Source organism: Micromys minutus, assembly GCF_963924665.1.
Source record: "Micromys minutus genome assembly, chromosome: 9".
NCBI lineage: Eukaryota > Metazoa > Chordata > Mammalia > Rodentia > Muridae > Micromys > Micromys minutus.
This window is the reverse complement of record NC_137978.1, coordinates 33,628,768-33,642,591: the sequence shown is the minus strand read 5'-3', so window position 1 is coordinate 33,642,591 and position 13,824 is coordinate 33,628,768. Positions and strand designations below refer to the sequence as shown.

At 38.7% G+C, this 13,824-nt stretch overlaps 1 protein-coding gene across 1 annotated transcript in view; it reads right to left on the bottom strand.

Moving 5' to 3' along the window:
* The window catches only part of ZSWIM5 (zinc finger SWIM-type containing 5), a gene marked incomplete at both ends in the record, with an annotated part of 101,009 nt that overhangs the window by 29,387 nt on the left and 57,798 nt on the right, over window positions 1-13,824 (bottom strand). Inside the window, one exon of the mRNA XM_080921517.1 lies at window positions 601-957. Coding sequence (XP_080777643.1) covers window positions 601-957 — 357 coding nt within the window. The remainder of the gene's footprint in view (window positions 1-600; window positions 958-13,824) is intronic.

Genomic DNA, 13,824 nt, shown 5'->3' with positions numbered 1-13,824 from the left:
TACAAAGGGGGGGGGGGGGTAACTAAGTTCTATTTTTACTCCAGCTCCAGGGACTGAACTCAGATCCTTGAACATGCCAGGCCAGATGTTAAATATTTATTATAATATAAATGATAGGAACTCTACAATCTATAGCAAAGATTATTACATAGTGATTAAAACTGTGTAACTACCAACAAAGTCAAGAAGTAGAATGCTACCAACACTTCAGGCTAAAATATCTAGAAATTAATTGTTTTCAGGAGCTAAGACTTGCCAGATGGTAGTGGCACACACCTTTAATCCCAGCACTCGGAGGCACAAGCACGTTGATTTCTATGAGTTTGAGGCCAGCCTGGTCTACAAAGCAAGTTCCAGGACAGCCAGGATTACACAGAGAAGCCCCGTCTCACCCCTCAACCCCTGCTACCCCCAAAAGAAAAGAAACTAAGACTTAATTATAGTTGTTTGGACAAAATGAATTGAATAAGGTTAAATTATTACAAGAGGAGAAAAGTTCCAACCTCTTATAATACAACACAGTAGAGGGAGTGTTGCTTTTAATAGTGGTTCTGAAAAAGCTAATTTTTTTTTTAAATCAAGAAAATGTTAAACAATTACCATTCACTTGGTTGATTTCTGAGTTGGAGGACAAAATCTCATCTGCCAGCTTTTGTGCTGTAGGAAGAACTTCAGTGTGGTGTGCTGTGATTAAATATTGAATAAACTTCTGTAGCTGGTCCCTGTTCATCTGGAAGAGGGTTTCGGAGATAGGAAGACGAAGTTTGACTTGGTCTGGTTTTCGGATCCTGTAGAGAGATAGTGCTACCACATGAGCACAGTAGAATATGTCCTTATTCCCGCAGCCGCAGCTCACAGAAGTGATTTTGCATCGATCAAAACTGATCGCAACTTTGTAAGTCACCGTGGGTTCAGAAGCAGTGGCTGGTTCAGTTACTGTGCCACTCAGATGGAAGCCTAAAGAAACAAAGAAAAACATCTGTTTAGAGTCTCTAGGGCTAACGGGTTAATCAATTCACAATCCATCCAGCATCCTCTCTCTACAGGAAGTGAGATCTGCCTGGATGACAACAAGCTCTGTGAGTGAAACTTACATACTGTCCTGTGTCTCTAACACAAGAATCCTTTATCTTAGAGTGAATCTCTTGGACTTTACATCTCTTGAACTATAAAAACTTTTGATATACTTTTGTACATATTTTTCTGGAAGGGTAGTTCATAGATTTCATTGCAGTCTCAAATGTTTAATAAAATACTCTTCAATGTTAGGAATAATTCTTGTAGATGTTGAACTTAAAACGGCAATAAAGACAAGTCCACAACAACACGAGAACAATCTAGAATCCTGTGAGTACTATAGATGAGAGAGAAAAAGAACTCCACAAGGAAGAACAGAAAGAAGAGTAAGTATGTTTAGGGACATTTCATCCTTAAACACACAATTCCAAAATGGTGACCATATGGAACAATCAAAAAGCAAGAAACCCAAGATATAGAGAAGTTCGTACAAGCATTTTATATAGCACTTTAACTCTATTCACATGGCCACAACACCAATAACTGAGAAACACAGAAAGAATGCTTTATTTATTTATTGAAACAAGGTGTTGTGTAGTCTAGAATGTCTCTAACTCTCTATGGAGTCAAGGATGACCTTGGAACCCTGGTCCTCCTGCTTCCATCTCTGAGTCACAGTGGGATTACAGTGGGGGCCACCACTCCCAGTCTCAAACTTGTCACGAAACCATCCTATTTACTGAGTACTCTAATGCCCAAGGACTTTTACAACTTTTAAGGTTAACTTGGGGTTAAACTAAAAGAGTTAAGTTTTTACAATAGCCTCTCTTACCAGATGCAGAACTTGAAGGATGATGGGCAGATTGAGGATAGGCAGTTAACAAGAACATGTAATATTTACCCCACTAGTGGCTCTAGCAGGCCATAAAGACCAACATCCCTATTTCTATTCTATAACAGGCCTGTCTTTTGGTGCAAAGTAATCAGGAATGGTGGATTTACAGAGACTTGTTTTTTTTTGTTTTTTTGTTTTTTTTGTTTTTTTTTTTTTTTTGTTTTTTTAAGAGAATACAGATATGGACTGCTGTTCCTGCTCCTGTTTTATCTCATTCACATCATGTACAAATTTAAAACAATTTTTGAAGAGCAGAGTAAGTGGATCTCTGTGAGTTCAGGGCCAGCCTAGTCTACACAGGAAGTTCCAGAATAGCCAGGCTATAGAGAGAAGACTCAAACAAAACAAAACAAAAACCTACAACCAATTTAAAATATCTCAAATACTTTAATATTGAGTGGACCCTGAATAAAGTACCAAATACTTTCAAGGAATTCTTGTTTAGTTTATAAGTAGTGTTTTTTCCTCAAATCATAAAGCAAAATTTGACATAAAAAAGAAATAATTTATTTCAAATTTCTATTCCAATCTGTGATTTAGATTGCTTCTCTACCCAGATCTACCTTGTTTAAAAATATAAAAATAAAATCATACTATAGTCCCTTCTCCATTACATATTATGATGTCTCTGATATCTCAACTTTTAGGAAAATCACAGGTCTTTTTTAGATACATGTATGCTATGAGCTCCTATCAGGATACCATCTTGTAACCTGTAATACTTTCTTTACCTTCAACATGAACCAAGTATCACTTGGGCAAGAATCAATAAACGAGTCAAACCCACAGTGGCAGCACATGACCGTGACTGCAGAACTTGGGAGTCAGAAGGACCTGGACTATATAGACATTGAAAACCTTTGTTTACAAAACAAAAACCAAAAACCATCAACGTGTCCTCACAAGGCAGGAAGAGTGTTTGGAAGAAGTACTTGCTAGAATTTGCTGTGTTCAAATATGCACCAAACTCTCTCTTACAAACCCATCCATGAGCCAGTGTAGTGACGCGCATGCGTGCGCACGCACACACACACACACACACACACACACACACACATATCTTATAATCCCAGCATTCTGGAGGCAGAGGCAGGTGGATCTCTAAGTTTGAGGCCAGCCTGGTCTACAAAGCTAGTTCCAGGTCAGTAAGAGCTACACAGAGAAATCCTGTCTCAAAACCCCAAAAAACCAAAAGCCAAAACTATGCATAACTAGTGACTTACAATAGGTGTTGTTCTCCTGTTTATTAGACTGACTGGCAATACAAACAGCAATAAAAACAGTCCTAGAATTTCCCTCAACATTGTTCTCATCATTTAAAAAGCTGGAGAGTCCAGTAACAGACTGAACTCAACCTTGAAGTAAATAGAAAATACTAAGGATGATTTTCCATTTGGATATATAAATATAGAATAGAATAAGAAGAGAATAATAGATAATGTATAAATGTGATGAAACTTCTGTTTTCCAAATAAGGAAATCCTATAGTCTACACTGCTTAGCTCCAATGTCACTTCACATTAAACCACCTGCTACCTCAAGTTATTGAATCATTAAATGAAAAAGCTTTAGCATTTATGCCTGTGGAGTTTATATTCTAGTTTACAAGAAAGATTTTGTCCAGAATCAAATAATAAAGACCTAAGAAATAATCGCTTCATTGATTGCCCAGAACAGTTATGTAATTTTCATGATTATAGTCATGAGAACAAAATCTTAAATGACCATAATTTCTGAAATATCTTAGGCTTTAAAAATTAGAATTGATTTATAGTGACTTTCAAATCAGTGTACTTTCCAAATACAGTCAACTGCTTAGTAATCCCCTCTATCCTGCCAGTACTAGGGACTGAACCCAAAGTTTTATGCAGTCTTCTACTGAACTACAAACCCTAACTGGTTCTTTTATTGATCAAGAAATAATTTTTAAACGGTAATGCTTTTTGAGCATGAACACATGTTGGGTATTTATTTTGTTTTTAATTTTGATTTTTTTTTACAGGCATGTGTGTGTGTGTGCGTGCGTGCGTTCGTGCGTGTGTGTGTGTGTGTGTGTGAGCGCACGCGCGCGCGCGCGTGCTCGCACTCGAGCACACACTCGTGTGAGGGGGGTGGGTGGGGGAGATGCAATAGTACTGTGTGGTCACAGAACAGCTCTCTGGAGTCAGTTCTCTTTCAACCTTTATATGGGCTTTGGGCACTGAACTCAGGCCCTCAGCTTTCATGGCATGTGCTTGTACCTACTAAACAACCTTACCAGTCTACTCCCCCTTTTATTGAAAAATCATGTCATTTCCACATTATCTTGTATTTCTGGCACCTAATACAAAGACTAGCACAGAATAGATATACAAATGTTTGCTGAATGCAACAGCTTTAAATCTTTCAGTGTCTCTTCTTAGGGCAGTGAAACGTGTTAAGATCTCTTCCAAGTGCTTCAGACTTGTTCCCATACACAGCACACAAACACATCAAGCGTACTGAGTGGTTCTTTACTGTGGTACGTTTTCTCCATTTTCTTTGCCTTCGTCTTTATATGTGATATTCCCTATACCAGCGTGACCTCCTCAGCCCCACTTCATTCTGAATTCTCAACTCACATGATACTTACTCCAACAAGCCTTCCCTCATGTCATCTTTGGGCACTTAGCTAAATACTTTTTCAGAGTTCTCATTTTTCATCTCTTTTATCTTTATTTTAAACAAATGACTACCAGTGTAATTAATAGCTTCATGTTAGTCTTTTCCTTTTAGATTGAGAAGTCCTTGTAAACAAAAGTTTGTTTTCATTTTTATATTTTTAGCTGACCTATTGTAAGGGCTATTTATAGATGAACGAGTAAGTGAACACTAAATTGAATCTTCATATATTCATATCTATAATTTACAAAGGATTGTGTTTATAAAATTCCTAATTTTATTTTTTTTAAGATTTATTTTAGTTATGAGTACAGTATTGTTATTTTCACACCAGAAGAGGGCATTGGATCCCATTACAGATGGTTGTGATCCACCATGTGGTTGCTGAGACTTGAACTCAGGACCTCTGGAAGAGCAGTCAGTGCTCTTAACCGCTGAGCCATCTCTCCAGTCCCAATTCCTGATTTTATGATTAAAATATTTCAGCAAATTAAATAATTTAACTGGGATGGAGAACAAAGTAACAAGGAATTCTATACAAAGTTAGCTGACAGTCTCTTCCTGCTTTAGTGCCGCTGTTGTTGGAGCTGCAGTGGCTGAAGAGATGACATCTACCAGCCTCTGGGTGCACATGTCTTAAATACCAGAGCCAGTGATAGTCCTATCCTGAATGTGACCCGGCTGTGAGTGCCTAGGTTATCAATGCTGGATGTGAGTGGAGAATTTTCAGCAACGACAAAGCAACAAAAGACTAATTTCCAGCTGGAGATTCTCTTTTAAGTGATGGACATTCATCTGTCATGGCTGGAAAGAGCACAGGCACTGCAATTTTTGATGAATTTGGTAATTCTTAGAATCAGAATGAGAGAACAATGAGTAGCTCTAAACAAAAAATGACAAACGTACTAGAAATCATCATACAACAGAGGCAACCTTTCTCAAAATACAGTGGATGAAACACTTTATTCAGGAAAATATGAGAAGAACTGAGGCTTCTGTACTTTGTCTGTATAATGCCAATAGATAAGGGGTTTAACCTAGGACATTAAAGAAATACGTTCTGTAACAGTTTTATATAAAAAAAACTGGCAAGTGGTTTAAATTAAGAAAGCTTTAGAAGTCAGAGTGAAATCTCACTAAAACCAAGGACTTACTTCACTTGCAGGTTCTGTTGCAGCCTTTGTCTTGCTATGCAAGTACATGTGCCCCCTATACACAAAGCCTGCAAGGCTGTGGAACTGAACTTGGTTCTGATAGGAGCCCCATTTCTGTGGCTGTACCAGTTATTTATATGACTTCACAGCCAACAGACAAAAAAGAAGCCCCCCCCCCCCGCAAGGAATTTAATGCTCCATTGGACAAACTGCCAACCCTTATGTATATAAAATCTTTACATATTATACATATCGTATTCACAGTGTTGGTTGAACATTTAGTGAAGAAAGGAGATAGAGTATATTCCAAGGCTAAGAATTACTACTTAGTATTTTGTGTTGTGTGTAATATATTTAGTGGTTTGAAATTCCTATTAAATTTGCTTTTTTTCTGTAGTGATTTAGAAACTGCAATTTATGAGATATCTGAGATTATATAATTCTCAATGAAACATTTTTAAAAGAAAAAATTTATATAGAATATCAATAACATGATTCTTCCTATAATTTATATTCATATTCTAAGTGAAGTGCTCTTAGCTTTTGCTGGTTTTTATAACATTTAGTTAATATTTTTAAGACAAAATATTTCTTCAGACTGGCTTTGAATTCAGACCAATCCTTTTGTCTCAGTGTCTTGAATGCTGAAATTTCAGGAATGTATCACCACATCTGACTGATTTTAACAATAAAAGTCAGTAAAAGCCTTGCTGCACAAGCTTCATGATCTGCATTCAGTCCTCAGATTCCCCACTGGAAGGAGAGAACCAGTGGACTCCTGAGGCTCTTCTGACCCTCACATGGTGCACATCCACATTCTCTCTCACTCAAGAATTTATATTACTGTTGTTTGAGATAGGGTCTCAGCATATAGCTCTAGCTGTCTTATAACACTATATAGACCAGTTTAGCCTCCAACTCACTGAGATCTAGCTCTGACTCCTACCTGCTGGGATTAACGGTGTGCACCACCACCATGCCTTGCTCAATAATTTTCTTTAAGAAAGATTAAAACATATACTGAGGAGCAGTGGCACTCATCTTTGCTTAATTGGGAGGCAGAGGCAGATCTCTGAGTTTGAGGCCAGCTTGGTCTGCATAGCATGTTCCAGGACAGCCAGGGAATTTTCTCAAAATGAAAAACAAAATAAAAACACAAGCTATTTTATTAGCTAACATTTCGTGCTTACTACATACTAGACAGTATATGCTAAGTGTTTCCCATATGCTAACTAGTTAGGTCCTCGGAACAATGAAATGTCTGCTCTTTTTCCTTTTAGTAAGAAAACTGAAGCTCAGGGAATAAAGGAACTCATTCAACATCGTACTTGAGCTTGAGCACAGGCAGTCTGGCTGCACAACCTGTCCTGTTAACCATAATGTAGTGAATGTGACACTATTGGATCTAAAGCATGTATCCAAAACTTTATAAAAGTAATTAGCAAGCATAATTCTACAAAGACGGAGTTCTGCATTAATGACAGACAAGTCAGTAAACTCTGACATCTGCCTGGTTTCCTGGGCAACTATTTGATGCAACACTCTCAATGGAGAAATAAAGATGGGCTCGTGAACGACAAGACAGTCTTACCACCCCACGTGAATCATCTGTGTGGAGTTCTAAAGGAGCACTTCTCAGCACAGCCTTCTGACACCATTCAAAGGCCTTTGTGTTTCTAAGTATAAGAAAGGCTCCAGCAAAGCCTGGGCAATTAAAACCACTTTGCTCACTGCTCTTTTGATTCCCCAAGGCCTCTAGGCAGGTGCTAATACATGAAAACGAGTGTCATTTCAGCCAACTGCAGGAAAAAGGAGTGCTGTGATTTACTAAGAGGATTAATTTTTCCTTTAAAAATTTTTTGCATTTTATTTACTTACATTTATTTATTTATTTATTTTGTGTGTGTGTGTGTGTGTGTGTATGTGTGTGTGTGTGTGTGTGTGTGTGCACGTGTGTCTGTCTGTGGGTATACAACTTGTAGAGATCTTCTATTATATGGATCCCAGGGAAAAGAACTCAGGTCATCAGACTTGGCAGGCACCGTCTTGCTGGCCCAAGAAACATTTTCTTCCACCCTACCCGCAACACCCATGACAGGATTTCTCTGTGTAGTCCTGGAACTCACTTTGCAGACCAGCTTGGCCTTGAACTCACAGAGATCTGCCTGTCTCTGCCTCCCCAGTGCTGGGATATAAAAATATGTTTTTCTTATAATCAGCTTAAATACAACATATGCATATCTACACACACAAACACACACCCATATGGCTCTATAAACTAAGTTATTCCTTTGTATTAGAATGGCCTTATTTAAATAAATTTTGTTTTGATGGAAGTGTAGAATTAATTAGAATTTCTCATTTAATTCTTGCTTCCTGGAAAGTCACAGTTGTATACAGTAGAAAATAAAGCAAATTACTTACTTTTTAAATCTGTGACCAAAAAAAGAAAAGAAAGAAAAACTGAAAAAGGAAGGAAGAAAAGCCATGAGAACTCTTAAAACTCCAAGAATAACATTTATAAAATACTAATTTCCTTCTTAGAAAATTTAACTCTCAATCTCAGTAGCTAATGCTCAAACAAGTGCACTGGGACAGTTCCAGAGACTAACAGTAAAATACACACAGATCAGGGGTCAAGGTCTGAGTCACAACTTCAATAGTCCTCAATTCCCTTTTGCCTCAGTTTCTTAATTATGCAAATGAACTTAATGCTTAATCAGATTCATGTGAAAGTGCTTTGTAAAGAACACATTTACTCGAAATACCACTCAATAACAATCCCAACTAGCCCGGGCCAGGGCCTAAATAAATTCCCAAGAAGCAGATGGTGCCACACACTGGCTCAGGGTGTGGAAGATAAAGTGAGGAGCAGTATTGTTATTCAGGAATACAAATGATGCTGCCCCATTACTCTGAAAGCTACTTGGTTTGTTTGTATTAGGGAGGTCACCCTAAGCTTCTCAGAGCAGCTGAGTAAGCTGAAGGGCCCTTCTTGCTGCCATCTGCTCTCTTCCCAGACTCCTCTGGCAAATCAAGAGGCTTCCTTATATTAACCTCTAAAGAACAGCTATGGTCCTTTCTCTGCATCAGCCTCAGAAGGCAGCAGTCTCTGCTCTCTGCATCAGCTACCAAATGCAAGCACTCACTTCTAGATATAGCCTTACGTCATCCACTTCTCTAGATTTATGTTGTTTTGACTTGCAATTCTATAAGGGAATTAAGTGTATGGCTTTAAAGCTTCAGAATTTAGAAAATTATTATTTTAGAAATACTTATGTTAAAAAGAAAAATAACAAATTTATCTGGAAAATCTATTTAAATACCTAACATACTGAAAATACAATTATTTTAAAGCAGCAATTTCACCAGGCGTGGCAGCACACACCTGTAATCCAGCACTTGGGGCATGCAGACAGGTGGGTCAGGAGTTCAAAGTTATTATCACCATAAGCTATGTAGTACATGTAAAGCTAGCCTGGGCTAAATGAGACTTTCTTTCAAAACAAATAAACAAGACAAAGACCTCACTTTATGGTGCAAGATGACGTTATATTGGTGGATAAACAATCAACTTGAAACTATAGATCAAAAATCTTTGGTTCACAGATTTGAAAGAAACCATTACACACCTCAAACAGCTCTCTGTAAAAACTGTGAACAGGGTCTGCACCAGGCCCTCCGCATATATATTATAGCTTCCACCCTAATGTTTCTACGGGATTCTTGAGTGAATGGGTGGTTTTTTATTCTTGTACCATCTCTTGGACTCTTCCTTATTTGTCTTGTCAAACTTCAATATTACAGCTTTTATTTTATATTGTTATGTTATTTCTTATTTCTTAAGAGCCTGTTCTTTTCTAATAAGAGACAGAAAGGAATTGGATCCAGATGAGGTGGGCAGAACAAGGAGGAGGAGAAACCATAATCAGGAAAGATTCTGTGAGGAAAGGAATCTATTGTCCTTTTTCCCTAGGTTTTTCAAATGGGGTTTCTCTGTGTGACAGTCCTGGCTGTCCTGGAACTTCCTTTATAAATCAGGCTGCCAGGCTGGCCTTTCACTCACAGAGATCCTTCTGCCTCTGCCTTCCAAGTGGCATATACCGCTATGCCGGGTTAGGAATCTTTCTAATAAAAGGAGAACAAAAAACAGTGTTCACATATACAAGGTATACATGTTGCCAAAACATGTTATAGTTTAATGCCTGCCACATGGGCACTGTGTGTTTGTGTACATGTATGAAATATGGACACACATACATATACCCATGTTAACTCCCCCACATACACACACCAGCCTGGCCTCAAATTCCCTATGTAACTGAGGAAGATCTTGAACTTGTTTATATATAAAAGACAGACAGACAGGCAGACAGATACACAGACACACTTATGTGCTCATGTGTGTGTGCTCCCCAGGCTAGCCTCAAACTCCTAGGTAGTTGAAATTCTTGAACTCCTGATCCTCCTACCTCTATCGCCCAAGAGCTGGGTTACATGTGTGTACTACCATACCCTGTGTATTCAGTGTTGGGGGTAGGGTCCAGGGGCTTGTGTATGCTATGTAAGCACTTTACCAACTGAACTACATACATGACCAGGTCTCTACCTAGGTTCATAATACAAACAAAGAGAAAGGCAACATACAATCTTATTTCATAAACTATTCTACTCCAGTTCAGGAGTCTATATCAATAGGGTGGAGGGTATTAAAAACAACAAACTACTTTTCAAAAGGAAAACATTATACATAGCTACTTTTGACTGACCACAATATTGAATAATCAAATTTCTATCTGTGAGTCTTCAACATAGTATTTATTTTTTTTATTTTTTACTATTATGTACTTATTGGATGTGTACATAATATTTGTGTACATAAATAATTGGATGAATATTTTGCCTCATGTCTATATGTGCACCATGTGTGTCTGGTGCCACAGAGTTAAGAAGAGGGTGTTGGATCCCCTGAAACTAGAGTTAGAGATGGTTAGGATGTGGGTGCTAGGAACTGAACCTAAGTCCTCTGTAAGAGCAGTGATAGGCAGTGGGCAGTTCTGCAACCCTCAGACTTACCTTTAAAGCACTACATTTACTAAGAAGCTAAGTGCTTACCTATAATCAGCATGGAGGGTATGAGCAGATCCTGAGTCAGGGTCAGTGTGGGCCTACTGTGGGATTCTGTCTCAAACAAAAGAGACTCACAGAAACCATTTTCCAGGAGGAAAAGGATTTCCTTCAGGGTGGATAAGATCAAGATATGTTTATACATCTATGTAATTATTGAATAGATAAAAGTTTGTTTATTGTTTTTAAGACAGGATTTCTCTGTGTAGCCCAGGCAGTCCTGGAAAACGCTTTGTTCTCCATGCTGGCCTTGAACTTACTAAGATCCACCTAGAATTAAAGGCATGTATCACCATGCCTGGCAATAAAAGATTTTCTGTTACTTCTCTGAGATTGTGTATACTGAATTAAGTTACTAAATTAAGTCACCAAAATATACAGTACTTGTATTTAAATGAAATACATTGTGTGTGTGTGTGTGTGTGTGTGTGTTTGGCATAATGTCTGCCATTCCACTGCAATAAAAATGTTATTGTTTCAATATTCTGACTATAACTGGGTAGCTCTCTTATTCTCATCTCCTTTCAAGGACCCCTTATTTCACACAGTCTAGTCTCAGATTATGTAAAGAAAATGCCTGTGCATATGCACCTTATGAATTGTAATCAAATTCCTATGGAATAAAAGCATAATTTTCAGGTGATCTTAACCCTCATCTTTTCTAAACTTCATGACATCTAATTTTCAGTATGGTCTTTTTACTATGGAGACGGATGCAAATCCCCCACAACATTCTTTATTTAAGGGGTTCGTACATGGTAAGAACAACATTCCTAACATTTGTAACATTTTGGTCAGGGCCTCAAATCATTCTCTGGCTCTCTATTCTTTTCCTCCATCTCACATACTGACCTGTGTGGGGTTGCAAGAATGTCGACACAAATTCAATTAGCACAAGCCTTTCATTCTGTCTAGAAACTGGAGCAAAACCACTTTTTTATACTTTGTATAATAACCTGGTTCCAGACAAAACCAATCAGATAAAAGGCATTCTCATTAAGTTTTTACTGGGAATCTAAATGCACTCACGTCCTCATTTGGATTTGAGCAGTTCTTCACAGAAAAAAATCCCTAGTGTTAGCAATTCTTCTGAGTCAAATCATAGCACTACACAATCCCATCAACTGGCCAACCACCCCTTACGTTTTCTTCTCTGGCTTTTAACGCTTTGCTGTTCTAATCTCAACAGCAGTGAACACTACTACGCAGAGCAGCAGTTCTCAACCTGTGGGTAATGACTCCCAAATAACCCTTTTACAGGGATTGCATGAGATAACTGCATATCAGATATCTATATTACAATTCATAACAGTAACAAAATTACAGTTATAAAGTGGCAACAAGAATTTTATGCTGGGTCACCACAACATGAGGAACTGTATTAAAAGGTTGCAGCATTAGGAAGGTTGAGAACCACTGACATAGAGGTTCTTTTCCATGTGCACTACTTAGAAAGAGTGCCTTCCCACAGTCAAAAACTCTGACCCATAATTGTTCCTGTCTGAAAGAACTGCAGGGACAAAAATGGAGAAGAGCCTGAGGAAAAGGAAGTCTAGCAATAGGCCCAAAGTGGGATCCAGCTCAAGGGGAGGCTCCAAGGCCTGACACTATTACCAAGGCTATGGTGTGCTCACAAAAACGGCCCTATCATGACTGCCCTCCAAAAGACCAACAAGCCGCTAAAAAGAGTCAGATGCAGATATTTACACCCAACCAATGGACAGAGCTGCTGATCCCTGTGGTCGAATTAGGCAAAAGCTGGAGGAAGCTGAGGAGGAGGGCGACCCTGAAAGCAGACCAGCAGTCTCAATTGACCTCAACCCCTGAGATCTCTCAGACACTGAATCACCAACCAGGCAGCATACACCAGCTTATGTGAGTCCCCAACATATATACAGCAGAGAACTGCCCGGTCTGGACTCAGTCAGAGAAGATGCGACTAAGTGGATGCCCCAGGGACTGAGGAGGTCTGGTAGGGTGAGGGATACGGCCATCTTTGTGGAGACAGGGTTGGGGGAGGGGGGTGTTAGGGGATATGGGATGTGGAACAGTCAGAGGATGAACCAGGAGGGAGCTGAAATCTGGAGTGTAAAAAGCAATTAAATAAAAAAAAAATTTAAAGTGCCTTAACACATTTTTGGGAACCTAAATGGTGAATTATACATTTATAGGTTCTTATTTTCATATAATTTTTAAAATAACTTTTTAAACATTTATTTTGTGTGAAGGGGGCCAATGAGCACGTGCCATGGCACGTGTGTCAAGGTCAGAGGATCACTTGATGAAGTCAGTTCTTTCTTTCTACTATGTGGATCCTGGGGATCAAACTCAGGTTACCAGGCTTGCTAATGCAAGGGCCTTTATCCACCGAGTTATCTCATTGGCCCCTAAACTGTGAATTATACATTTATAGGTTCTTACATTCATATGATATTTTAAAATTATTTTTTAACATCTATTCACAAGGAGCTAAAGGTAAGTATGTACATGCTACAGCTACACGTTGAGGTTAGAGGATTACTTGTGGGAGTCTGTTTTCCTCTTTCCACTATGTGAGCTCCCAGAGATAAGACTCGAGTTGTCAGACTTGATGGCAAGCACCTTTACCCACTGAACCATCTAGTGGGCTCAATTTTTCTTTCTTTCTTTTCTTAAAGGAAGTTTAAATTTGATTATAACACAGTCATGAGCTAAACTACAGTGCAATTTTCTCTGACCTGATTTCAAATTGAAGCAGAGTAGAGCTCCAAAACTGCACAGGCACTGGGGTCCTTCTTCTCAAATAATTAATTTACCTATGTGTATAAGTGTCTTGCCTGTATGAATATCTGAGTGTCACATGCATACCTGGTGCTTATGGAGGCCAGAAGAGGGAACATAGGATCCCCTGGAACTGGAGTAACAGATAGATGGTCATTAGCCATGTAGGTGCTGAAAATCAAACCCGAGTCTCCTGGAAGAGCAGCTAGCTCTTAACCACAAAGCGATCTC